General features: G+C 36.5%; 4 protein-coding genes across 5 annotated transcripts; 1 reads left to right on the top strand and 3 right to left on the bottom strand.

Annotated features, from left to right (window-relative positions):
* Window positions 1-4,813: 4,813 nt before the first annotated feature.
* On the bottom strand, window positions 4,814-8,533 carry LOC135789859 (glutamate receptor ionotropic, kainate 2-like). Its single transcript, XM_065299924.1, has 11 exons — window positions 8,349-8,533; window positions 8,146-8,292; window positions 7,588-8,081; window positions 7,218-7,535; window positions 6,724-7,167; window positions 6,449-6,672; window positions 6,256-6,393; window positions 5,768-6,201; window positions 5,571-5,683; window positions 5,361-5,510; window positions 4,814-5,304 (listed from the first exon to the last, which is right to left on the bottom strand). Exons 1-11 carry the CDS (start codon window positions 8,413-8,415, stop codon window positions 5,128-5,130), a joined length of 2,706 nt encoding a protein of 901 aa, XP_065155996.1. The 5' UTR covers window positions 8,416-8,533; the 3' UTR covers window positions 4,814-5,127.
* Window positions 8,534-8,628: 95 nt separating this feature from the next.
* On the bottom strand, window positions 8,629-12,584 carry LOC135789858 (glutamate receptor ionotropic, kainate 2-like). Its single transcript, XM_065299923.1, has 13 exons — window positions 12,427-12,584; window positions 12,219-12,365; window positions 11,787-12,144; window positions 11,593-11,734; window positions 11,378-11,542; window positions 11,173-11,325; window positions 10,677-11,117; window positions 10,395-10,618; window positions 10,204-10,341; window positions 9,716-10,149; window positions 9,541-9,659; window positions 9,334-9,480; window positions 8,629-9,258 (listed from the first exon to the last, which is right to left on the bottom strand). The coding sequence occupies exons 1-13, from the start codon at window positions 12,512-12,514 to the stop codon at window positions 9,031-9,033; spliced, it is 2,784 nt and encodes a 927-aa protein (XP_065155995.1). The 5' UTR covers window positions 12,515-12,584; the 3' UTR covers window positions 8,629-9,030.
* A 184-nt stretch (window positions 12,585-12,768) lies between these two features.
* Window positions 12,769-17,373, top strand: Hs3st-A (Heparan sulfate 3-O sulfotransferase-A). 2 transcript variants are annotated; one of them, XM_065299926.1, is made up of 5 exons: window positions 12,769-13,204; window positions 13,291-13,417; window positions 13,609-13,766; window positions 13,825-14,090; window positions 14,156-17,373. In XM_065299926.1, exons 3-5 carry the CDS (start codon window positions 13,708-13,710, stop codon window positions 14,923-14,925), a joined length of 1,095 nt encoding a protein of 364 aa, XP_065155998.1. In that variant the 5' UTR covers window positions 12,769-13,204; window positions 13,291-13,417; window positions 13,609-13,707; the 3' UTR covers window positions 14,926-17,373. The 2 variants fall into 2 exon arrangements, with proteins under 2 accessions (XP_065155998.1, XP_065155999.1); XM_065299927.1 differs by having other exon boundaries at window positions 12,769-13,208.
* On the bottom strand, window positions 16,735-25,387 carry LOC135789860 (BMP-binding endothelial regulator protein-like). The gene is given in 9 exon segments (XM_065299925.1): window positions 16,735-18,906; window positions 18,965-19,124; window positions 19,191-19,297; window positions 19,300-19,650; window positions 19,721-19,897; window positions 20,037-20,139; window positions 20,969-21,057; window positions 23,542-23,638; window positions 24,716-25,387. Coding segments are annotated over 8 exon segments (2,010 nt in total). The 5' UTR covers window positions 23,630-23,638; window positions 24,716-25,387; the 3' UTR covers window positions 16,735-17,971.
* Between the last annotated feature and the right edge of the window lie 368 nt (window positions 25,388-25,755).

The raw sequence follows: 25,755 nt of genomic DNA, 5'->3' as shown, positions 1-25,755 counted from the left end.
TTCAGTATTATCGTCTTAAGTCATATTGCATATAAATCTTATCCGTGTGGAGCGAGTGCAACATAGTTGTGTTGTTTTTAAAAATTTGATTAAAGTAGAAACATAAATAGAAGAATCAAATATTAATGATAAAAACGCTCGGTGGTCGAGTGGGTACGTGCACCTGCTAGCATGCTAGTAGACACGGATCGAATCTCGGGTATAAAAGGCATTTTTCTTAAATATAAAAATATCAGGTGTAATTTGGGTTGCATATATGAATTGCAACAAAATATAAGAGAAATTAAAGTACAAGTGAAGGCAACAAGTAAAAGTAAGAAAGTAAAAGGAGAACGGGAGAACAGAGAAATAGAAGAATGAGAGTAGTAGAGAATAGGAGAAGATAGAAGGAAGAGAACAGAGAGTAGAGTAGAGAAGAGGAGGAGATTGAAGAAAGAGAACAGGGGAGGATCAGATTTTTAAATTTTTTGGCCCGTGTCGTTAGACAGTCTAAGGTCGATGCGTCCATTGCTCCCGGCCCAACCTACAGCTACGATGCCTCTGCGCTTCATCCCCGGAATTATCAGGCATATCAACAATTTTTATGGTGGGGGATCATCCCCAGAGAGAGGGAACTCCTTATAAGGTTTTGTAAAAATATTTCTATATTTCTAAGTGTAGACTCTATTAGAGCCAACACAAAATATAGAAATATTCTACAAGTGCTGACCTGTACCTGCAAATGGTAGAAGGGGTGCACACAAATAATACAAGTCACAATCCTTTTTGACATTTCTTTATTAACAAATGTATTGTAATTATGAAAGTACAATAAGTGAAGCTACGGAAAACCAATATACAGGGTGTTACAAAAAGAAAATTGCTACATCACAAAAGAAAATGCCAAGTTCAAGAAGGAAAATATTAGGAAACATTAAATATCGACAATTTTTGATCGGAAATTAAGGGAAACAAATATACAGGGTGTTACAAAAAGAAAATCAATAGTTCAAAAAAGAAAACACTTGGGAATAACACATTTAGAAAACTTATAATAGGAAATCGAGAAAAACAAACATACAGGGTGTTACAAACAGAAAACTTATAAATTTAAAAATAAAATACAAAGTTTAAGTAGAAAACTACCCAGAAACGACAAATTTAGTCAGTTTTACATTAGAGAGCAAGGAAAAGTATACATAGGGTGATACAAAAAGAAAACCGCTACATTTAATAAGAAATTTCAAAATTTTCTATGCATGGAATTAGAATCACAATTAGAGAAGGTGACACAACAAAAATACAATTACATTTTAATTTAAGAATAAAGAGCTACAGGAAAAATCCAAAAAATTATCTATTACCTGTTTTACTCAGAATATTAAGAAATGGAAAGGTAGGGAAGCTAGAGTTAGGCATAAATAAAACATCAATATGAATTTTATTGCGATCTTGAAATTTTCTTTGCGACGGATTCTCTAGATACGCCACAAGCAAGGCAGAATGTGTCTGCCGACGGACACACGCGGTTCGTCAAGTACACACGCGGAAGGAAATTTAAATCGTCTTTTACAAATATATTATTCTCAATAATTAATTGCCAAACTTTAAAAATACGTTAACGAGCTTGTTGATTTATGAAATAAATAGAAAATACGAGCAAGGAAAAATTCACGTTATTAAACCGATGATTGATATGACCATACTCTGCGGGTAGCTCGAAGTCGCATCCGACGGCACGTATCAATTTTGTGTTATTACGGTACTCACGTTACATGCGATTTAAGATAAATATGTAATTGTGATGTAATAACGTTTACAAACTTACCAGTGCATCAAGTAATCAAAGAAAGTACTGAAACAGAAAAAAAACACGGGTGTGAGAACTCGCACTATGATGCACACTTATTTAAATTCATTTTGTCGGATAATGAACATGTACTATTTTAACACACAATTTTCCCTGAATATCCTGTCAAGGACAGCCGTTAATTACACTTAAAATTAAAATTAAAATTACGAATAGGATACATATTTCTAATTTTCCAATTCTCAGCATCGAAATAATCCATTAGCCGACACTCACATGTAAACACGAGTTTTATAATCATTTTACGCGCAAATCATCCTTAGCAAAACACTCTGCATGTCTGTTGTCATTAGGCGCCGTAATTAATGCTGATTTTTAATCAATAATAAAATGTAATGTAATTGGAATGAATGAAAGAATGATGCCGAGCCGTGTGCAGGTAAGAACAGACTGAAGCGGTCGAACGTTCGTAGCGTGAGAGGCAGCATTGCGCAGCGCACGTTTATAGCGATATAAAAACTTGTTTTTACACAAACCCCGATAAGCGTGTAAAATTGAAATAGAACATTTCTGATGTGCACTAAAATAAAATAAAATAAAATATTTCATTACATCAAATGCAAATTTCGGCTAAACTTTACAAAAATGATAAAAAATATTGCATCAATAGTTCCCGAGACACGGCCAAATTTCCACGGCGTGTTTTGAAAATTCATGAAAATAGTAAAAATTTCAGAGCAATTTTAAGGCACTTCTAGCGTGATTTCAAGGGGCAGCAAGGGCGAGTCATGTAAGATGACTCTCAGGCTATGCACATTTAAAAAGATCATTGAAATCGCACAAGCGGTTTGCGAGATATAGCCAAATTTCCACCGCGTGTTTCGAAAATTCATGGAAATAGTAAAAGTTTCAGAACAATTTTAAGGCATTTCTAGCGTGATTTCAGAGGGCAGCAAGCGCGCATCATATAAACTGACTCTCACGCTATGCAAATTTGAAAGGATCATTGAAATCGCACAAACGGTTTGCGAAATATAGCCAAATTTCCACCGGGTGTTACGACAATTCATAAAAATAGTAAAAGTTTCACAACAATTTTAAGTCACTTCTAGCGTGATTTCAAGGGGCAGCAAGGGCGCGTCATGTAAGATGACTCTCAGGCTATGCACATTTAAAAAGATCATTGAAATCGCACAAACGGTTTGCGAGATATAGCCAAATTTCCACCGCGTGTTTCGAAAATTGATGAAAATAGTAAATGTTTCAGAACAATTTTAAGTCACTTCTAGCGTGATTTCAGGGAGCAACAAGCGCGCATCATATAAACTGACTCTCATGCTATGCAAATTTGAAAGGATCATTGAAATCGCACAAACGGTTTGCGAAATATAGCCAAATTTCCACTGCGTGTTTCGAAAATTCATGAAAATAGTAAAAGTTTCAGAACAATTTTAAGTCACTTCTAGCGTAATTTCAGGGGGCAGCAAGCGCGCATCATATAAACTGACTCTCATGCTATGCAAATTTGATAGAATCATTGAAATCGCACAATCGGTTTGGAAATATAGCCAAATTTTCACCGCATGTTTCGAAAATTCATGAAAATAGTAAAAGTTTCAGAACAATTTTAAAACACTTCTAGCGTGATTTCAGGGGGCAGCAAGCGCGCATCATATAAAATGACTCTCACGCTATGCAAATTTGAAAGGATTATTAAAATCGCACAAACGATGTGTGAGATATAGCCAAATTTCCACCTTATATTTCGAAAATTCATGAAAATAGTAAAAGTTTCACCACAATTTTAAGGCACTTCTAGCGTGATTTCAGGGGGCAGCAAGCGCGCATCATATAAAATGACTCTCACGCTATGCAAATTAGAAAGGATCATTGAAATCGCACAAACGGTTTGCGAGATATAGCCAAATTTCCACCGGGTGTTTCAAAAATTCATGAAAATAGTAAAAATGTCAGAGCAATTTATCCACATTTGGTTGAATAATTGGTCGATAATGTTGATAGAATATAGTATATAGTATTTAGTATTTTCTTACGTTTTTGCAGGTAAACTATTCCACATGGGACACGAAAGATCTTGATTTAAATTCACTCTTAAATGAATGCACCCAACAAAACCACTAAGAATTTTTAGCCGACGGAAGACATCCGACAGCCGACGGCAAACACGTGTATATCTTGTAAAACCATGCTAACTTATATAATTAACTTATTAACTATACGCGCCTTGTCTGTTAATTCTAAATCTTATCTTTGCGGACCGATTCTAATTCAACTACCGACTTAAAATCACACGAAACGCCACGAAGGCCGCCGCGCAAGTAAACGCGTCCACACCACGCCGCAGCGCACGATCAACTAAGTAAGCAATAGCACACACAATGCTGAGCGCGCCGGATGCGCTGCAACGCGATGAAAAAACAAGATGTTTGTACACAACCACCGATAAGAGTCAAAGGTGAGAACAATGCATGTTGCGAATACAGTCTAATGCAATGAAAAGATTTGATATTTCATACTTTCTTATTCGTAGGAGTAATCTATCCTAAAATCCAGAATTGAATGCAGTCTATATGAAAAGGCAGAATCGAAGATAATCGCTCCTCTTAGCACTTTGAGCAACTATTTTTGAACTTTTACTTTAGGTAGTTAATATATTTTATTAACTTGTTCTATACAGAATTTTCGGAAATTTTATAATCTTCAATCACGTTTCGAGGGTGTCTTGTGACTCGTGTTCATGGCACCGTACGAGGCTAGCGGTGGAAGTGACTCGTGTTCAGGGCACCGTATGAAGGTAGCGGTAGAAGTGACTCTTATTCAGAGCACCGTACAAGGCTAGCGGTAGAAGTTACTCGTGTTCAGGGCACCGTATGAAGGTAGCGGTAGATGTGACTCTTATTCAGGGCACCGTACAAGGCTAGCGGTAAAAGTGACACCCATTCAACACTTGCGCTAATTGAATTCGAAGAAATTCCCGAAATATGACCCGTTTTTCGCCGCATGTTTTGATAAATTACATTTTATTATCAAACTAATAGTTTAGCTAATAATCTCCATATAAAGTCCGATAATATAGTTTAAAAGTGCAATAGGGTTCCACCGTTAAAGATTCAACTAAATTCCAGCCAAAAATTATTTGAAAAAACAGTTTAGCTATGCCTTTCAAAAATTTAAATGTGAAACACAAATTCGGTTTTGTGTTTTGACCAAAAAATGAAAAACATAGTGATTTTCAAAGGATTATGTGGTTTGAATTTACGCACACTTAGTGGAGGAAATTGTTATCTATTAAAGGATACTATATTTGGTGGTAGGATTTAGGTATCAGATTGCCTATGTGCACTAAGGCTGTCATGATAATTCCCGTCCTTCCTGGAAAGTGATGTATCATCAGCTTTGCTCGAGGATTCGGATCCGGGTGATGTTCTCTTCTGTGTAATCCAAACTTTGATTGCAAATTTAGATTCATTAATCAACGCTTCTTTGTGAGTTATCTACAATTTAGAAATTATCTCAACTAATATATTATTTTTACACAAAAATAAATTACCTTTTGTTCCACTGCAACTGTATGCACGTTCCAGAAAAATTCAATGATTGAGAAAATGAAAGCAATGGAAACGCCCACACCTAATACGAGAAACACACCACCAACATTTGCTAACTTTAAGTCTGCTGAAGAGCCTCCTTCATCTGATTCCTAAAAGTATATTGATAATAAGCTATGGTTAATATATCAAAACCAAATCTAATAAAGTACCTCACAACCTCCGCCACTTTTTTCTTTCCACCATTTGTTTTTGAGCAAATTTAAAGTTCCGTCTTCTTGCATATTTAGAACTGCTTTGTTAATTGCGCTTCTATATGGTGAATCTGAATAAATAAGTAGAAATTGCTTACAACTATAATCACATGGTAATTTTTTTATGCTAAATCCAAATTTAAATCAATACTTACTCACTGGCATTGCAATACCATATCCTTTAGAATCCATGCGTCCGCCAACTTGTTTCAGTTCACAATTTCTTTCCACTTCATATTCAATCTGTGAACTTTCCATTAAAAATGCGTATAATTGATTCTTAGTAGTAAGGACTCGTTTTACACCATCTGCATTATTTTTTTCAAATACACTGGGTTTTGCAGATGCCATTTGGGTCCACATTCTTGCATACGTTGAAAAATTCGATTCTCTGAAAAATGTTTGAGTGGACCCACCATCAACTGTTCCATATTTTATTTTAGTTTGTTTGGCGAGAGCTTCAGCGTTGTCTATACTCGGTGCCATTTTGTCCATGGTTAAAAACGCAGCTAAATTTGCAGTATATGATGAAGATATAATTAAAATAAAAAACCACCACATTGAAGCAGCCATTCTTGATGATATTCCCCTAAAATTATTCGCGTGATAATAAACGCGACATAAAAGTATTATATGAACTGACTTTGGCAATATATCACAACCCTGCGACATAGTTGAACCCAACATTAACCATAAACAATTTTTCATATCCCATATGTTTTCCAATTCTTCTGGATTCTGATCACATGGGTGTGGATTTTCCCAGTCCCCAGGCGCCATTCTATGTATTCAAAATATTTTAATAATTTAGTTTCAAATAATAATGATATGCTTACCTGGCAATTAAATAAATGACCAATGCCACAGAAATATAAGCAGACACGATGTACATCCACACGGTGGTATCTAATGGTTCCATAAACGCAAAAATATTTCGTTCTGACGGTTTTGACTTGCTATACAAAATGCTTACGCCGAGTGTCATAAATGGAAGACTAAAATCCACAGCACTTCGTCTCGAATGCGTTATAGTTAAATCACAAATTGCCAAATGGGCTCTCTAAAAAACGTCAATTTAAAATAGCTGAGTATTTAACAAAGACTTATCTACCCTTTCTAGTAAATCTTTAATTAGGCCGTTCCACTCCTTAGTTTTCTTGTTATAGGTTCCGTATGCACCATCAGCGGTTAGAAAAAATCGATATGTAAAATTTAGTTCTTTAGAAACAGCATCGATTAAATCCATAGAATATCCCTCAAACCTTGCATTTCCTTCCAGAACTTCTCCTTCATATTGAGGTTTGCGGTAACTTAAATATGGTGGCCCTATCCGAGAGGATACCATAACAATAGTTTTCTGAAGATTCTCGACAATCTGTTGCATTTGCTCGTCGGCGCTTCTTGTAAAATTTAAGTGATCGGCATTTTCTGGATACCAGGTTGCAGTTTTTTCAATACGCTTGTCGATTATTTCGATAAGTTCGACTGCAAATTCGACACGTTTGCCCCACTCATTAAATTTGACTGTTCCGGTCAAAGCATTCAGAAATGGACGCTAAAATATGAAATTAATAAAAACATTATAATTATATAATAAACACTTACAATTTTCATATATGTTGTTATCCGAAAGCCGCCCTCCCATTTTTCATTCTCGCCACATTGAACCTTATTGGCGACAATTGGCTCAGTAATATGCAATTCTTGAAATGCAGTTGTAAAAAAATTTACTGCATCGTGCATTAGTGCCGCCTCAGTAGTGACTTCAGTAGGTGGAATACTGACAAACTGCTTTCGGTTCAATTCACCCATTTCCCAATCTCGGACAGTATTTTGTAAAATCGGATTGTTTGGATCCACAAGTCTTATAGTCGTAATGTTGGCATTGGTTCCCAATACAGTAAAATCCAAAGTATGTGCATCCTAAAATACCACCATTTAGCAAATAACAAATTTTTTTCACTATTTTCAATACCAAATCTGTTAAAAAATAATTGTGAAAATATTCCAAAAGGTCTACTTCTTTTGCTTGAGCCAATATATCTAGAATTCTATGTGTTTTGCATTCTAAGATAATGTTGCTTTCGCCAGATTGCTTGATCAGTTTAAAAAGTGGCCGTTGATCCTCAGAGCTATCCAGTTGCCTAATTGTAACCGGAGGAGAATCGGCTTGAGTAAGTTTTAAAACATCTTGAAGTTTGACTAAACTCTCATTGTCTTCATAGATAATCATATAGGTTTTCCAATCCATATTTTGCACAATAGTTGCAATTGCCGTTGCCAACATTTCATAGTCAGGATATATATTTAATGCTGTTGTTGACACATATGTTGTTTTAGTCAGATAATGAGTAGAAATATGCGGAATTTCTAAATTTGCTGCAACTGATTTTACCATAGCATCAACCTCTTTTGACTCGGGTCCAAAAATAGCAACAACACCTTCTTCAGAAGATACCATTGAACACACTACAAATAAAAGTTGAAACATTTCATATATTTTAACAATAAATTGCGCACAATATTTGCATACCCAGTTTAGAAACTGCAAATGGATCTGTCTTTGTTACTCGTTCAATTTGAGCACGAAATTCGATGTCATGGTTGAACATGTTGTATCGTTCCAACGCGTATTTAAACGCCATTTCAGCTTGGTAGTTGTCTTCGTGAAAAAGTCCACCTGTAGAAAAGAATATCTTTCACAAGCATGTTTTGATTGTTTATTTGGATACTCACCGATTGTAAATACATCTTTGGCTATTGTAACATTCAGTAGGACAAGCAAACACAATATTGTGATCATTCTGGTATCTCATAGGCGAATGAAAGAGGAATCTTAAAACTTCGATACTATATTTAAACGCACACGCGCATAGAATACTGCCTGCCTCACGCGAATGTCTGCTTCTCCCTAACTACACTGAAAGTCTAATTTTATTAATATAATGCTTTTGTTTCTCTGCCAAATAAAATATGCGTAATGAATCCACTTAAACTACAAGAAATTAACATAAACTATGAAAATATTGAAGAATGTATTATTAATTCATCAATACAATTATTTTGAATGAATTTTACCTTACAGAAAACAACGCAATAAATATAATTTTCTTAAAATAGTTTCTAAGTATTGTATTGTGCGCTAAGACCCTTTTCAAAACACTCGTATATGATCAAGCTCTACACGCTTTCAGAATAGAAATCTAGTTTATAAAATAGAACTCGCTCCTTGCAGCATCTTGGATTCAGTTGTTTCATTTGGCTAATACGTATAAGACGTGTTGAGTTTCTAAAAGCTTTAAAAGTTGGTAAATAGTTTAGTGGTTAGTAGTGATAAATACTGCAATAAATAACACTCTGATAATGTTAAATATTTTAAACTACTCAAATCTTAGTACGATTAAAACAACCTGTTCATTTAACTTTCGGATTTTTCTCTTTGATCAATACGTAAAAGTGATGCACCACTTTTCAACATCTTATCTTTCAGTCCTTTCTTTTCATCTTTTGATTCATTGTCTTCGCCTCCCGTTGATGAAGATGATGATGATGAAGATTCAGAAAGTTCAGGCTTGACACGTTTCTGAGTAATCCACACTTTGAATGCAAATTTAGTCTCAACTTTCAAAGCATCCAAATAGGATATCTGCCAACAATAATAAAAATAGTACAGTTATATTATTGGTAAACAAATAATTATAGTGAAAAAAATGGAACGCACATGTTCTTCAATGGAAACACTTCGCACATTCCAAAGGAAATCAACAATAGACAAAAGAAATGCAATAGCTACACCCATTCCCAATGCGATAAAAATACCACCAACGTTCGTCATTCGTAGATCAGCACCGGAAGCACTTCCTTCGTCCTACAACGCAATTATTGTCATGTATGTATCATAGTTACACATGTAACACACAGTATTTACCTCACATTTTACTTCAACTTCAACTTTTTCTTTCCACCATTTGTTTTTCAACTCTGTAAGCCTTCCCTTTTCCTGAAGTTTAAGCACTGCGGTGCTAATGGCACTTCTATATGGTGCGTCTAAAATTTGATTTATTATGTTCAATAAGTTTACCCAGATTGGTTTTTGAATTTACTCATTGGCATGGCAATTCCGTAACTCTTGGAATCCAAACGTCCACCAACTTGTTTCAGATCACAATTTTTCTGAACTTCGTATTCTATCTGAGAACTTTCCATCAAGAATGCGTACAATTGATTTTTGGTAGTTAAAACACGCTTTACGCCATCAGCGTTTGTTTTTTCAAATACACTAGGTCTCGCGCCCTCCATTTGAGTCCACATGCGGGCATAAGTTGTATAATTAGATTCCTTGAAAAATGTCTGGGTAGAACCTCCATCAACTGTTCCATATTTAATTTTAGTCTGTTTAACTAGGGCTTCTGCACTGTCAATTGTAGGTGCCATTCGATCCATTGTCAAGAACGCAGCTAAATTAGCTGTGTAAGAACTAGTCATAATCAATGAAAAGAACCACCACATAGAAACACCCCAACGAGTAGATATTCCCCTGAAATATTGGCTCATTACAAAATACGTGCATAGATATATTTGTCAGAATTACTTTGGTAGAATGTCGCAACCTTGTGTCATTATAGAACCCAGAGTAATCCACAAGCAATTTTTTAAGTCCCATATATTTTCGTACTCTTCAGGATCTTGATCGCATGGATGTGGGTTTTCCCAATCTCCAGGTGCCATCCTGAATAATTTAGTAATAAATATTTTAGGAAATTAAGACTTAATTACATTTACCTGGCAATAAAATATAGCAGAACAGAAACACTGAGAAATAAAGTCAATGTATAAAACCATACTTCCATTCCAAAGGGATCTAAGAACGCAAATCTATTTGCGTCTGCCTTTTTTGCCTTACTGTATAAAATACTCACACCTAAAGACATAAAAGGCATACTAAAATCAACAGCTGCTCTACGTGAATGTGTGATGGTTAAATCACAAATGGCTAAGTGAGCTTTCTGCAACAATCAATGCACTTAGAAAAATAGAGTTTTAGTGTTTATTTGCTATTCATACCCGATCCAGTAAATCTTTTATCAGCCCATTCCATGATTTTGTTTTTGGAACATAATTTCCGTATTTCCCATCAGCAGCTAATTCGATTCGAAAAGTGAAATTCAAATGTCGGGATATAAGATAAATCAAATCTTTAGAAAACCCTTCATATCTATCATTTCCAGTGAGGATTTCACCTTCTTTTGGCACAACTTCTCGTAGATAAGGTGGTCCAATACGAGACGAAACAATGATTAATGTTTTCTGTAAGTTTTCATATATTTGTTGCATTTGTTCACTCGAACTTCGAGTAAAATTTATTGCATCTGGATAAATTGGACTCCATATCCCAGTTACATCCAGCTTTCCCTCATTGATCTCAACAATTTGCAGTGTGAAGTCAATTCGTCGTCCTTGCTCGTTAAATTTTACTGGTCCAGTGATTGAGTTTAGCATATGTTTCTGTAGAACAAGTTTTAATTATCAATTTGAAAGTTATATGAAGTGTTTAACTAACAATTTTCATAAAATTGCTAATTCGAAAACCACCCGCCCATTTACGTTGTTCTGAACAATCCATAGACTCAGGCTTAATTGGTTCAGTAAGATGCAATTGTGGAACAATAGACGTGAAGAAATTGACGGCATCGTGCATTAGTGCGGTTTCAGCCTACAAATACACATTTTAGAAGTAGCTGCAATAAATTTGCTATAAAACTTACTTTGACTTTCAAAGGAGAGATAGTAATATAATTATTTGTATTTGATTCACCTTGTATCCAGTCTAACACTGCGTTATTTAAAATTGGACTGTCTGGATCCAAAAGTCTAACAACAGTTATATTTGATTTTGTGTTTAGGGATTCAAAATCCAGCATATGTGCATCCTACAAACATTGCTTAAATCGAAATTCTTAATGTCGGAACAAGAGCTTACAAGTGAGGTTATGAAATAGCTATACAGATATTCCAACATTCCAACTTCTTGCGCTTGTTTTAAAATACCTATCACATTCTCAGCGGCGCAATTTAAAATGATTTGAGTTTCAGATGAATTTTTCACTTCTTTAAGTAAGGGTCTAATAAAAATGTTTACAAAGTAAATAAAACCTTAAAAATATATGATAATACCTATGATCTGCACCAGGTTGAGTATCCAGTTGTCGTATTATTACAGGATCACTTTTAGGATTGGCAAGTTTCAATACTTCATTGAGTTGAGACAAACCTTCATTAGTTTCATACAAAATTGCATAGGATCTCCAATCAGTATGCCTTACGATTGTTGCATATGCTTGCGCTAATAGATCGTGATCTGGATAAATGTTTAAAATTGTTTGATGTTGGAACGGAAGGTTGGCTTTCCACGAAATTTGTATTTGCGGAATTTCCAAGTTCGAGCACACCGATTGCACCATGGCTCCGGTTGTGAGTGACGGTGGGCCAAAAATAGCTACCAAACCATCTTCAGACGCCGTCATATTGCATACTATGCATGTTGTGATGAAAAACATTCAAAAATATTAACTCTACTCTCACTTTTGGATATAAATGACACCTTACCGATTTTGCTGGCTGAAAATGCATCAGTCCGTGAAATCCGTTGAATGTTTGTTCGAAATTTTACCTGATTATTGTACATGTTATGTCGGGCAATTGCATACTTGAAAGCCATTTCCGTTTCGGTATTTTCTTCGTGAAATAAGCCACCTACATTTGTGTATGATATACCCGACGTTATAAATTTCCTACAGTCAATATTTGTACTCACCGATTGTAAAATACACTGATCGACTTGCAGCTTCATGTTTTGAAATGATTAAAATCAACGACAATATCACAAGCATACGATGAAACATTTTTGACGATTTGGCGTCTATGATGCACAACGCACTTCGACCGATTCATTAATGAGACGCATTGGTTTGTAAATAAACGTACAGATTTTTGGTCCCCGTCCAAGCGTCGAAGTAATTATATGTGAAAATATAAATAGCAAAGACTAAATTTGGACCAACCAAATATCATTCGATAGATATTTTTCAATAAATTTAAAAAATCAAATTGTTATGATTGAAAATTATTCTACAAAGTTGCTAATTGAAAACATTCCCAAAATAATTAAACTGTTTTAATATTTTATACGAAAATTGATGTTGATCCTTTATCCATAAGTACACAAATTGAGGATAATGGTGTTTTCCTTAAATTTTGTTTGTAACGAAATTCAGTACAAACAAGAGCATATTATACCATTTGTTGGAATAATATTTATATGACATTTGACAATAAATAGGTACTGTATACGTAGTTACAGTAGCTTGTTGAACAAAATAAATACATAAAGCCCACACTTGATGCAAAATGTGGGCATACAATGGGACTACGCCGCCGCCACCTCCGCCGCCTCCGCTTCACCTTTCATTCATCGCTTGCCGAAATCGTGGAATTGTTACGCGCAGCGCACGCGGCAACCGACGCCGACGCTCCGCGTATCGTTGCGCGGCGGATTATCGATCTACTACGACATCCTGGAAATATATTTCATAGTATGTATGTATTAGGACTTTAGTGACGCCAGCGATAGCGAATGCATCGCGTCTGGCAAGGATAACTCGTTCGCGTTTTGTTTCAGTTCAGTGCAAAACCTTTCCCATCTAAATACTTCGTTTGAGTTTTAAGTTTTCGCTCGCCTTCCGCCGACCATTAGCACTATTCGCAGCCATACGCGGCACAACCAGTCAAATATCACGAACAGTCAGGTAAGGTGCATAAGAATTTTTTAAACTTAATAAAAACATCAGCGATAAATAATTTTACAAGCGCATCGGCTAAAACAACATCGTAGTAATTAAGCACCCACACTTTTCCGCGGGTAATTTCATGTTACATCATACGCTCATTTGTAGATCTGTGTGTTCGTATTATTAACCTTGTGTCTAAAAAATTACAGAATTCGCCGAAGCAATTTATGTTTCCATGACATCTGCTGAACTGTTCGAGGTAAACGCTCAATATGCAGCCGTGCAAATAACACGTACGAAAGACGACAATGTGTCCGAAATTGGAGCCAAAGAAGAATTTTGTCAAACCGCCTCAATTCGATATACTGTAAGAGGATCTCCATATATGTAAAAAATGCAAATTCTCTAAAACGTTTCCTTTTTAGATGGCTACCAAGGGCTGCTATGAGGTCGGTGGAGGGCGACCCCTCCGACTGTGTGCTGGTCGTTGGTGTATCGCGACCGAAAATGGCGATGGCGATTCTGGTCGTTATGATAATCTCGCTATGCCTTACCTTTCATTTGATATATGATAGTGCATTGAATAGTCTGCAGCGAACCGGTCACGATCACTCGCGGCCACCTTTATTACTGCTATCGAGATCGTTATATCCTTCTGCCACTCGAAAACTACCACAAGCTATTATAATAGGTTGGAATTAATGAATATAAATTATGTGTTAAGTACTCATGAGTGTGTATTATTCATTTTTTTAGGAGTTCGAAAATGCGGTACCAGAGCCTTACTAGAAATGCTATATTTACATCCTATGGTACAGAAAGCGGCCGGGGAGGTTCACTTCTTCGACCGCGACGAAAACTATAATAAAGGTTTGGAATGGTACCGAACCAAAATGCCGGAGTCGTACCCCGGACAGATTACCATCGAAAAGAGCCCCAGTTATTTTGTTACACCCGAAGTTCCTGAACGAATTAGAGCAATGAATGCGAGCATAAAACTGCTGTTAATAATACGCGAACCTGTCACAAGAGCAATATCGGATTATACGCAACTAAGAGCGCATGCCGCAACGGCCTCACCTGCTGTTACACCACCTCCGACACCCAAGTCCTTCGAACAGCTGGTATTGCACGCAAACGGCACGATCAACGAAGGATATCGTCCACTAGCAATATCAATTTACCACCATTACGTGCATCGCTGGCTGGAGACGTTCGGCCGGCAACAGATACTCGTCGTCAATGGCGATCAACTGATTGAGGATCCAGTGCCGCAGCTGCAGCGCATCGAACGCTTCCTCGGCCTGGAGCAGCACATAGGCATGCGCAACTTCTACTTTAACGAAACCAAAGGCTTCTACTGTTTGCGCAACGAGACCTCCGACCGCTGCCTGAAGGAAACAAAAGGCAGGCGGCATCCGCGCGTTGATCCAGCAATAATCGTCAGGCTGCGTAAGTATTTCGCCGAGCATAATCAAAAGTTTTACGAGTTGATCGGGGAGGATCTCGGATGGCCAGAGGATTAGGGTTGATCATCAAATACATAAATATTTATTTTTCGATGCTCAAATAAGTTGATTACTATAAGTAAGTACGAACGAACATCATTGAAATCTTACATAATGCTTTTTTATAAGTTGGGAGCATTGCTGAATTGAAAAGATATTGAATGAATAATCAAGTAACATCAAGGGAACTTAATTCATTAATGAAAGAAACTGAAACCTAAACGGGAAATTACACATATCGTAAACATATCAAATATTAATACTTATACATATCAAAATTGTGATTTCTATATACATATAACTCGTAAAATGATTATTATATAAAACTAAGCATATACTGTTATTCAATGTCTACTAAAATATGTACTATACATTCGTGGTATGTCTGATACCCTTCACATTGCGTATATAAATGTAAGAATTTACATTGTTCAATTTTATAAAGAATTTTTAAAGATTTGTTATCAAAAAACACTAATTAATCGGCTACGTGTGTGTTTGCGTGAATGTTAAAAATGTCTAACATATACGATGGAGTACATAAAACGACATATACAAGTAAATGAAGGGGAAAAAAGTCGCAATGACGTTTTGAAGTTAGTTTTAGTTGTGGACTTTTATGTTTACCGTACTTACGTTGGATGTTAATTGATTTAAAATCGATTAGAAGTGCGTAATTACTGTTGCGTATTATTTTATAAGCTATAGTTAAATGTACATATAAAACATGAGTTTAGTTACCTTGTTACTAGAACAATTTGTTAGTGAATACCGTTGAAAGTTTGTATCTCAAATTCAGTTAGCAATTTGAAGAGCTTCAGAAAGAATTTATGGAAATAATTTATCATTTGTTCTAACTAAACACTTTGACACAGGTTTACATATCGTTATATGAAATGATCAGAATTCGATTGAAGTTTAACTTGCATTGAAACCAGAAAAAATGTATTTTGATATACTTATTCACGTTTACGGCCACCATTTATAAATTTATTCCGGATAAGATACAATTGCTTTCTGAAACAAACTATATTATTGTGATAATAATACATATTAAGTAATTGTTCACTTGTTGGGAATGCGATTCTGCAATCTGATAGGAAGGCTTATTCGCATCAATACATATCACAATATTACAATGATTTGTTTAAAATTTAAATCAAAAGACCATTGTAATAGTAATACCAAAAAGAATCACGTTCCTATCACGTTGTAACGATTTTCATCACCACATAATTCAATCATATTTAACTTCACATTTGTTATACCAATTAAGTAACAGGCAATAATTAATTCTGCACAATTTAGAAGAGGAAGATTTATATGAACGTTTTACTTAGATACAAAGCCCGACTTATGTTGAGATCTCGTTAGACAGAGAATTTCAGTTAATTGTATATCTTTGGATTCACAATAGTCCTCGACACGGGGGTATAGAATTATTTAGCTCGTAAATAATAGAATATCAAATGAACATATCAAGAATAGCACAGAGAAGTAAACACTAAACACGAGGATAGAAGAAACCAAATGGGAAACAAAAACAAAATTTAAACAAATGCCTATTAAGATAGACAAAATGATATTTTGAACATAAATTGTACGAAAGCTAAACGATGCTGATCAGTGCGTAGAAACAACAAGAGAGTAAAACGTAGAGAAAAAGTGGGTATATAAATCGCGTGCGCAAAGATGAATATTTTTTTACGTAACGTACGTGTAATTACGTTAAATTAAACTTTTAAATGATAAACTATACAAAGTACATATCATCAGAGAGATATTTCAAACCCACACGATTTCTTCTAGATCGTAAAATACATATCATGACAGCTAATAGATTCAATTTAATGCGAAAGATACTTCTTTACATATCATTACAGAGGTGTAATAATACAAAAAAAAGTGAGAACATTTTACAAACAAACACAAAACATTATACTGATATTACATACACACATACATCACGTACACGTAAGATTAAATCTATGATCTCTTAAAAAATGAAGTAAACAGAAGGAAGAAACGTAAAAGTAAAAACATATCATTTACTAAATAAATACTGTACACTCTATTGCATGTTATTATCTATTTACCAAACAATGTCGGTAGACAAGCTCGTAAACATAGTCCGCAATTTTAGTCAATTCAGAAGTCAAAATAACTTGTCTGCCGACAGTTGTACTCTTATCTATTCTACGTGTAGTGTTAATTAAAAATGTTTAAACACTTTTCAACCTTTCCTTTAACATGTCGTCTGTAAATAAACACAGGAAATGTTATATACCAGTAAGAAAATCAATTCTAGGCAATTCAACAGTTTTCTGCGTTTACATATTAAAATGCGATCGAACCGATCAAATATAAATGTCGAAACGTTGTTCACTAAAACGATAATAATAATTTATTCTATTTTGTTGAAAAAATTGTATTTTTATTCTCTAAAATATATACGAATATCCAAAACTCTTTCCACCTATCATCCAATAGATAAATTTTAATACACATTATTTCTGTTTACAAAAATATTCATAATATGTAATTATTTAGTGATTGCATTAGTTTTTTTTACAACATTCATTATGAAAAATTATTTACTTACATTTAGTTTAAGGTACATTATTGTTTATGTACAAAATGCGCACCCATTATGGGCCAATCGTAAAATAACAAAGAGATCTTGGTAGTAGATTCCGCAGTGTTAATTCGGGACATAAATTGATCATTGAAACTAAATTGCATCTTTATAACATTCGCTTTCTTTGGTTTACAAGGATACATTGATGCACAAACCCAAGACGTATTCAAAAGCCACCAAATTAAGAATATTATTATGCATTTGTAAAAAAATATTACTTGTGCGGTGTATTTGAGATCTATCAGTATTTGCAAACCCCTGTTATCATGATCTCATATCTCATCACTTGTTTATCAACAACAATCCCTAACATCTAGTCTTAAATACTGTCATGACTAGCTCAATACAAAGGTAAGGTTTTTGTTTTATCCTAACAATATTCTTTTTATTGTGATAGTTGTAATAGTTTTCACGCTCAGTAATTTATTAATGTATCAAAGGTAAATTGCCTTTTGATGGTCTACTTCGCACCGTCTTTGACAATCTATCAATCTCATCTTGGCTGTACGTTGGCGCAACGCGCGATAATTTTCGATGTTTCTTGTGATGCTTCCGCACCATGCTGTACGTGTTATTTGTACACAAGTAATCGTTTTGCCAATTGTTTATGGGAGTACCCAACCGGCTGCACTCTTGCGCGTACGCCGTCAAGGCATCGCAATAACACTTGCCACTTGGGCAATCACACATGTCATGCCAGCATGCCAACTGGTACTTATAATAATTAAGCTTTTTATGACAAGCGACGAATATCTCCGATGATGTTAGGAATGAGCAGACAATATTCTTGGATTTCAATGGACACTGCTGGATTTGCTGCATTCGTTTAGTGTCCTTCAGGCATTCCTTACCCACACACCAGGAAACACCGAACTTCATTAAGTCCGTATCAGTGACTACGCCACCTTTACGCTTTTTCAAATCGTCTTGTACATTGAGATTGAAATTACCGCACAGCCCGCATACTTTATTCTTGAATTGCGTGGGTATCGTCACCTCCAAGTAACTGTGACAGTTCCAGAGAATTTTAATGCTATTTTTTAGTACCACTTTGATATCATGCTCGCCTTTCGTGATTTGGATCAATGTTGTGTTTATCGATGAAGATAAACGACTACCATTCAATTTAACGCGACAGTTTTGTCCTAAGTTTATGCGAATATCGCCGAATTTTATGCGCACCCGTTTTGTCATCACGGATGATTTGTTTCTGTTTGTGAAATCGTTTGTTATACGGACAGAAAACGAATGATTATGGCAGTCGGATACAAACTGGTACTTGCCGAGTCCTTGAAATGTGTACATTTTACCGTCGAACGTTCGGTAATGTGAATTACCGAAAACAACGCAGGTAGCTTCCACTAAGAGAAAATGTATTGATTAGGAATATTTAAAAATTTAAAAGACAAAATAATTTACCTTTATTTTCGACGCATTTCTTGCAACACTCTCCCTTCTCGTGGACAAGATGGCTGCCGATGGGACATACAAGACTCTCATTACACGTTGTTTTCAAGCAAATAATTTTGCCCTTACAAGCGCATTTCGTACAAGAATCAAGACTCCACGTTTGGAACTCCTGCCTAGCGAAAATACACATTAAGCAATTTATAACAACAAACACTGGATGTGCTAAAATACTCGCCTCATATGCTTTGCCATTGAAGATGCATTGAGATTTCACTTCGGATATCAAATCCTGTTCGTCGTCAATACATTCCTTGCAGCATGCATTCGGACGCTTCCGGAGTCTACTTGAGAACAATCCAACGGCGGGCATGTTTCCCGCTCGCATATACTTGTTTGGTTTGAACACGTGCACTTTGTGCAATGGTCATTCGCAATGGTCGCCATCCCGCCTTCTCCGTAGAGCATGTTTTGCAGCATACATTTCTGCGCCACCTCCATACGCGCCGGACGATTTCCTTTACAGGTGGGACAACATTCCCCAATCGTGCGCGTCTGCTCGCTCAAAGGACATTGCAAAACAGGGCAAGCCTTTTTAATGCAGGTAAGATGTCCTCCAGAACAACGACACTTAACACACAAGTCACCTGGTGTCACATCACGATCATCAGTAGCTATATAACCGTTCAATTTACAATCTAAACAGAAAATAAACAAAAAATCAATGGTATTACTTGAAATCCAAAGAGAAACCGACATATCACATACCCGGGCATTTTGGACAACATTGACCCGGTCCAGGTAAAGTAGGACTATCACACGGCACGTGGCAATGAATGTCGCTCTTTGTTATGACGCCTGCCTCGCATTGCAGCGACGTGCATGGTTCATCTTTCGATATCCATTCCTCACCGCTTTCATAGTACGTTCCGTTGTAATAACAACCTGACAATGATAAACTCCTTAAAGAAATGCAAACGCTTCCGAATACTTAAGCGCTGAGGAGACGTAATACTATGTTCTAGGTTTTCAAATAATAAATTTGTCTCTCGCACGCTTTACAGTTGATGACAATGATAATTACCTTTGCATTTCGCACAACAATGCTCGGGCGTCTTCTCGACTATCATGTGGCATCCTTTAATCTCCGGACAAACGGGATTCCTTTCACATTCGACGTAGCCGTTCTGTAATTCATATGCGCCTCATTGTTAACGCGCATTTTGCAACGTCGCTTAAACAATAAGCATTGAAACGCTAAGCGGAAACGATAATGTGTCGCGGAAATAGTTAGTTTACTACGCCTCTCCGAATATCGCGTCTTGCTAATATCCCACCGTATAGCGTACAGCGCCGAATGTAACAATTATTTATCAACGCTAATTCGCGCGCTATTTATACATGCACGCATGTGTGTATCGCATATATCGGTTGATGATAATTTAGAATGTCAAATCCACGCGGCAAAAAAATGCTGCAGGCAAGGTTTTGGGATTTTGGCTGGTGTGTTAAGTATTCTGATCAAGCATTTCGATTCATAATAATGAACAAGTCCTACCTACATACAGCATTTAATCAAAGACAAAATCCGTCCGAACAATATTTATTGCAAAAATTATTGACGCCACAAGAAAAAACACTGTATAACAGGGAGCGCATATAGAAATTCCAAGAACCGTATCGTTGTTTTAGCTCTCCTTAAATCAACGTTTAGACGCCATTAACATACTCGCATTATCTTGTTAGACGGACAGACATAATATATGTTCGAAATTTGAATGTTATGGTCGTTTAATTTTGCAGAGATTTATTCTAGATATAATTCGAAATTCCAGCGCGAACGGTACGCCTATCCCGATGTTAGCGAGCGCGCGCGTTTGTTCGATGAATTCTTTTATAATAAAATTCACTCTCGAAATTTGAATAACTAATTTCACGCGCCATGGTGACGCAAAGCGAAGCGTTTTCAATAAATTTCTATAATAAATTACTCTAGTATATTGAGCTCCAACTTACCCGGCATATGCAAAAGTAACATTTTTGTTTATCAATTTTATCCAAATGAACCTGTTCGCCTTCATTATCACATGTCTCAGTCTTGCCAACTGAAACAAAAAAAAGTTAAACGTTAATATTGTTATGGTCCACGCTCAAAACATGAATCCTAACGGAATTTAACCAAACTTTTCATCTATTCCACTTTTGAGGTTGCCTCAAGGTCATTGTTAAAAAAATAAGAAATAACATTTGTTATTCATTGGGAGTCATTATCATATAAAAATAAATCAATAAATTATTTATTATTGTAAATCATAAGCAATTAGTAGCGCCACAATATTGAGTAACGCCATTTGTTAGTAAAGAATAGCGTATCGCCTCTTTACATAATCGATTAATAATCAATAATGTCCAATAAATTAAATCGAAAATAGTTAACCTAATTGTGAATTAAGCGCATAAGTTAATGCGGAATTTAGGCGTAGCGTGCCGCCGGCCACTGGTCACCGCGCGTATCATATGGGTGAAATGAAAACACCTGTGCATTGTGTACACACGACCTTGGCCTGGCTATTAAGAGTTCTCTCTTCTCGCTTCTTTCTTGGACCGCGCAATCGCAAACGCCAAGCACAACGTACCGCGCAAGCTCTCGCTACTTAGATACCGATCTGAATTTACCTCAGATTGCCGATTGACGAACTTATTGAGGCAGACTCGAAAGTACACTTAAAGTGTACGATTTGCATTAGGCGTAAGATGAACGCCGCTTCAAAGAAACGGCAATCAAATTGCCGACAACCGCGGCCGGCGAATGTTGAGTAAGTAAGAAGTACTTGACCGCGTGCGGGCTCGGACGATTCGACTTTACGCACATATATCGGAATGTCAGGTGTATACTAGTAGAGAAGAGTAGGTATTGATGCATTGTTTAGAAAGAATCCAGAAATCCGCGGAGGTTAGTGAACCATAATCTCTCCCCGCGGTTGTACTAACGCCGCGAAGAAGATGCTTAAAGCGCCGACGATCACATTATCATTTAATAAGAAACGCGATATTGAAAAAAAAACAGCTCTTTGCTGTACCATCGCGACCTTGAACTCGAATTTATATCGCACGAGTGAATCTGTATACTGTGGTACTGCGAAGACAATACGAAAAATGCTGACCCAAATTAAGACGAAATTCACGCGAATAAGACACCGCGTGTGTGATTTTCGCGAACGAGCGGAATGCACACACACAGAAACAAATCGCGGATCCTATCTAGTCGTGGCCGCAACCAACGGCTGTTGGGCGCCATAAAATTATACTACGTTTTGTTCAACCGGAATGTTATATAACGATGCCATTATGCATGCAATTATCATTTTCCCCGCCAGGCATTAAGTAGTGCATTTTCGACGCGGCGCGCAAACACACGTTTTGCGGCATAAACGAATCTGAGTGAATGGCGAAAGAATACAAAAGTATCATGTCAATATAATAATCGAATCCACTGAGCGCGTGCGCGCGTAAAATCAACTAAAACGCAAGAACACTCACGTGGATTTCAGTTATGTTAATAATAATTGCTCTGCCATAGCTCGGCGCTTGATGTACCTATCGAGAGCGTAATAAATAATTGATGAATCGATTGTTTTACCATTTTAATACACGCTTGTTCATTTGCATTGTGCGAGTGCGCCTATTTTATGTTTTGTCCCCGATGATAATTACGCACGCACCCGGTCATGACTTGAATATAGAATTGTTTCAATTTTTTTTTCAGGACCGTAATTTGTAATTTTTTTAATTTACAACACCTCACAATAAAAAATAAAGAGTAATTTAGTAATTTATTACTTAAATATAAATACGGTAAGTAATTTTGATCAATTTTTCTTTTTCTACAATGAATATTTTAAAAATTACAACAAATTTTATTTAATATTACATAAGTGCATCCCTGACTGTAAAGTAAATTGTAAGTCACATCTTTGGCACATTTCCATTTTATTTATATCTAAATCATGTTAATATGATTAGTTGAATAATATTTATGAGTGAAAACAAAGCTCAACGGATCTTGTTTTTAACCGCAGGTAGAAACTATGTTAAAATATTTCTTAATGCACGAAAAAAACAAACTTGATGGCACAACAAGATGGCTTATTTACTTTTGAGGAGTAATTTCCGACTCACGGCATAATCAGACTTCACCTACAAATGGACGCAACCGACAATTAAGTGTACTCAAGTCGTGGTGCGGTCTTTCATCGGGAGTTTGTGTAAACATTCCCACACCAACCAAAAAAGAAAACGAACGCAATCAAATTCATTTGTAGCCGGTCAAAATACACGAACGGGCTTTGATTTAAATGCCCGCAGCACTCTCCTCCGAGGAGGGTTCATCTCGTAAATCACTTCGTAAATGGGCGGACGAAGGTCCCAAGACCACCCATAAAGATTTTTTAGGACCTTTAATTATCATAATTCGAATTTCACTACCACACCTAACCTATAACCGAATAGGTAACTTTTTCTATGGTATACCGATTAAAACAACAAAATTACAAATTTTATCCGATTGTCATCTCATAATTTATACTCACTGACGTCCATGCAGGAGATGTACGATATTCGCCACGTCAACACGGTGAAGATGATGAGTAGGAACGCACAGTAATGTCCATTTGTCATACTGGAGTCCTGCAATACAAAAAACATAAAAATAAAGAAAATTTGTATGCGTGTTTATCGCGATCGCAGACTGTGAAAAGTGGCGAGTGGATGTTGAATAGCCAATGAGTTGTGTGAGGTGCACACATATCCTTTCGTCAATGATCGCCGGCTGTGTTTACAGTAACGTTTTTTTTTTTCGTTAGAAACTCGAAACGAGCGCCATACATACACACATTATACGCAAAATGTGTTTGGCGTTCAGGTACAACACTCTGTCGGCGTATGCATATGAATTACACTGGAAAATCCGCCGGTTTTTAAATAACTGCAATGTTTAATCAAGTGTCTTGTTAGCATTCTTGTTACCATAGACATAGACCATTTAATGTGAATACTTTCGCGGGAAACGTGAAAATGCGAAAATCGTTCTTGGTACCTCCGTATTGATTTTTTTACAGTAATAAACATATCTATTGCCAGTTTTGTTTACATTTCACTTAGGTTTGTTTAAACATTGAATTAAAGTGTAACTTATAAAGTTTTGCTAGAGTACACACCAGATAATATAGTGGAAAAAACCTCTTTCGGAAATAGAAACAAAAAATGGCCATTTTAATTTATCAGCTTAATATTCGAAGCATTAATAATTATTATGTCTAGAAATTAGAAGTGAGATTAAATTGGAATTTCATTATTTTACGCATTGCGTGGCGCGCTAATCGCAGATCCACACAATATTGGTCAGAAGTCGTGACCCAACGTATAATTTATTAGCATCATAATGAGAATCCAATTAATATCGAAGTGCGGATCGAAATCGAATCCATCAGCGCATTCGCCATACATTCTTACATCAAGTCACATGTAAGTGTATAAGACGTCAAATGGCATACTCAATTTCCGCATTTGCTTCACAAGTGAGCGGCTTTTGAATAAAGTTGTCCGTGTCAGCATTGAACATTTGAATTGCTGTTATTTCGAGAATCTCAACAGCACACATCAACATAAAACTTTTTGCGAACAGAATCTTCGTTCGCACACAGTGCTTTTCTAAGAATTAAAAAAAAAACTCGGTATTTAATCAAATTGATAAGATATAAATACCTGGTGTAAGTTGAGTATCCGATTCGAAAATCAACAAGCGCACACTTGCTGTCGCAGTTTCAAACAAATTTCTAAAAAAATAATTTTGATTCGCCGCGACAGCGCAACACTTGCGCGAGCGCCGTGTAAAAGTGGCTCAAACAACTTTTATTTTCTCCTCTACTCTTTCACAGCGTCCTCCGAGAGCTCGCGCACGATGCACCACACACAGAAACTCCACGAGACTACAAAGTTCCGTCTCGGCGATAAACCAATACGCTCGATGCACGAACTCGGACTGACCAGAAGCGGCCCGTGAGCGAACGAGAGCCTTCGTCCCCGCACAATAAACACAAAACGTCGTCCACCGCACACGCCGCTTCTCGGACGCTCGGACGCTGCCGCACAGCACTCCTAGATGCTATTTAACCCACTCTCGACGCCTCCGAAGGTAGGGGGCAAACGTGCGTGTGGCGTTTGCACGTCGTGAAAAACACGCTTTTGTCAAGTTCAGCGGGGCGATCCTGATTTTTCGACGCTGCGCTACTTGCCATGCGCACAACGCGTCTCTTCGGCGTCCTTCCTCGAAACCAGCGTGGTAACCAGATAGTGCCCGATTATTAAAACAAATGAGTGCAATAAATAACTCGTACTTTGCGAATGGTTCGACGGAATGTATCTAACAATAATTATATTTTGCTCTTCGATGTCTGCTCCGTAGATAGCACAGCACGTTTAAGTTTTATTTCTTTTTACTCACTCAATCAGCACTTTGATTTATATAGAGAGTCGCGTTATGTGAATTCGGTCAGATAACCTTGCGAACCGAACCTCGCACTACACAAACACATGGTGAGTGCGCGCGGGCTCGACAACCCGAATTTAAAACTTATTATTTGTAATATATGGAACATATTCGACCGCAAATCACTATAACACAACTTGATATATGCTTCACTCGCCTAAGTCTGATTTAGGATTCATTTTTTTTTTTGCTTTACTTAATCATTTCATTAACAGTCTTAGAAATTCAACACTCATTTTGCGGTTGTAATATTTAC

Source organism: Atheta coriaria, unplaced genomic scaffold (genome assembly GCF_025399875.1).
Source record: "Atheta coriaria isolate IRGN ID8LTWV9N9 unplaced genomic scaffold, Caltech_Dcor_3.1 hic_scaffold_3_pilon, whole genome shotgun sequence".
NCBI classification, from domain to species: domain Eukaryota; kingdom Metazoa; phylum Arthropoda; class Insecta; order Coleoptera; family Staphylinidae; genus Dalotia; species Dalotia coriaria.
The sequence above is the reverse complement of the archived record's forward strand: the minus strand, read 5'-3'. Positions and strand labels throughout refer to the sequence as shown.

What these genes read in the sequence shown, in the direction of transcription:
- LOC135789858 (XM_065299923.1), bottom strand. Translation starts at nt 12,514, where the DNA reads ATGTTTCATCGTATGCTTGTGATATTGTCGTTGATTTTAATCATTTCA. An exon ending in TCTCTCCTTTGAAAGTCAAA is followed by an intron (nt 11,326 to 11,377) that starts GTAAGTTTTATA and finishes GTGTATTTGTAG; the next exon opens with GCTGAAACCGCACTAATGCA. An exon ending in AAGTTGAAGTAAAATGTGAG is followed by an intron (nt 9,481 to 9,540) that starts GTAAATACTGTG and finishes ATTGCGTTGTAG; the next exon opens with GACGAAGGAAGTGCTTCCGG.
- LOC135789859 (XM_065299924.1), bottom strand. Translation starts at nt 8,415, where the DNA reads ATGATCACAATATTGTGTTTGCTTGTCCTACTGAATGTTACAATAGCC. An exon ending in ATTATTTTTTAACAGATTTG is followed by an intron (nt 7,536 to 7,587) that starts GTATTGAAAATA and finishes GTGGTATTTTAG; the next exon opens with GATGCACATACTTTGGATTT. An exon ending in GTCATTTATTTAATTGCCAG is followed by an intron (nt 6,394 to 6,448) that starts GTAAGCATATCA and finishes TTGAATACATAG; the next exon opens with AATGGCGCCTGGGGACTGGG.
- Hs3st-A (XM_065299926.1), top strand. Translation starts at nt 13,708, where the DNA reads ATGTGTCCGAAATTGGAGCCAAAGAAGAATTTTGTCAAACCGCCTCAA. An exon ending in CCGCCTCAATTCGATATACT is followed by an intron (nt 13,767 to 13,824) that starts GTAAGAGGATCT and finishes TTTCCTTTTTAG; the next exon opens with ATGGCTACCAAGGGCTGCTA. An exon ending in ACCACAAGCTATTATAATAG is followed by an intron (nt 14,091 to 14,155) that starts GTTGGAATTAAT and finishes TCATTTTTTTAG; the next exon opens with GAGTTCGAAAATGCGGTACC.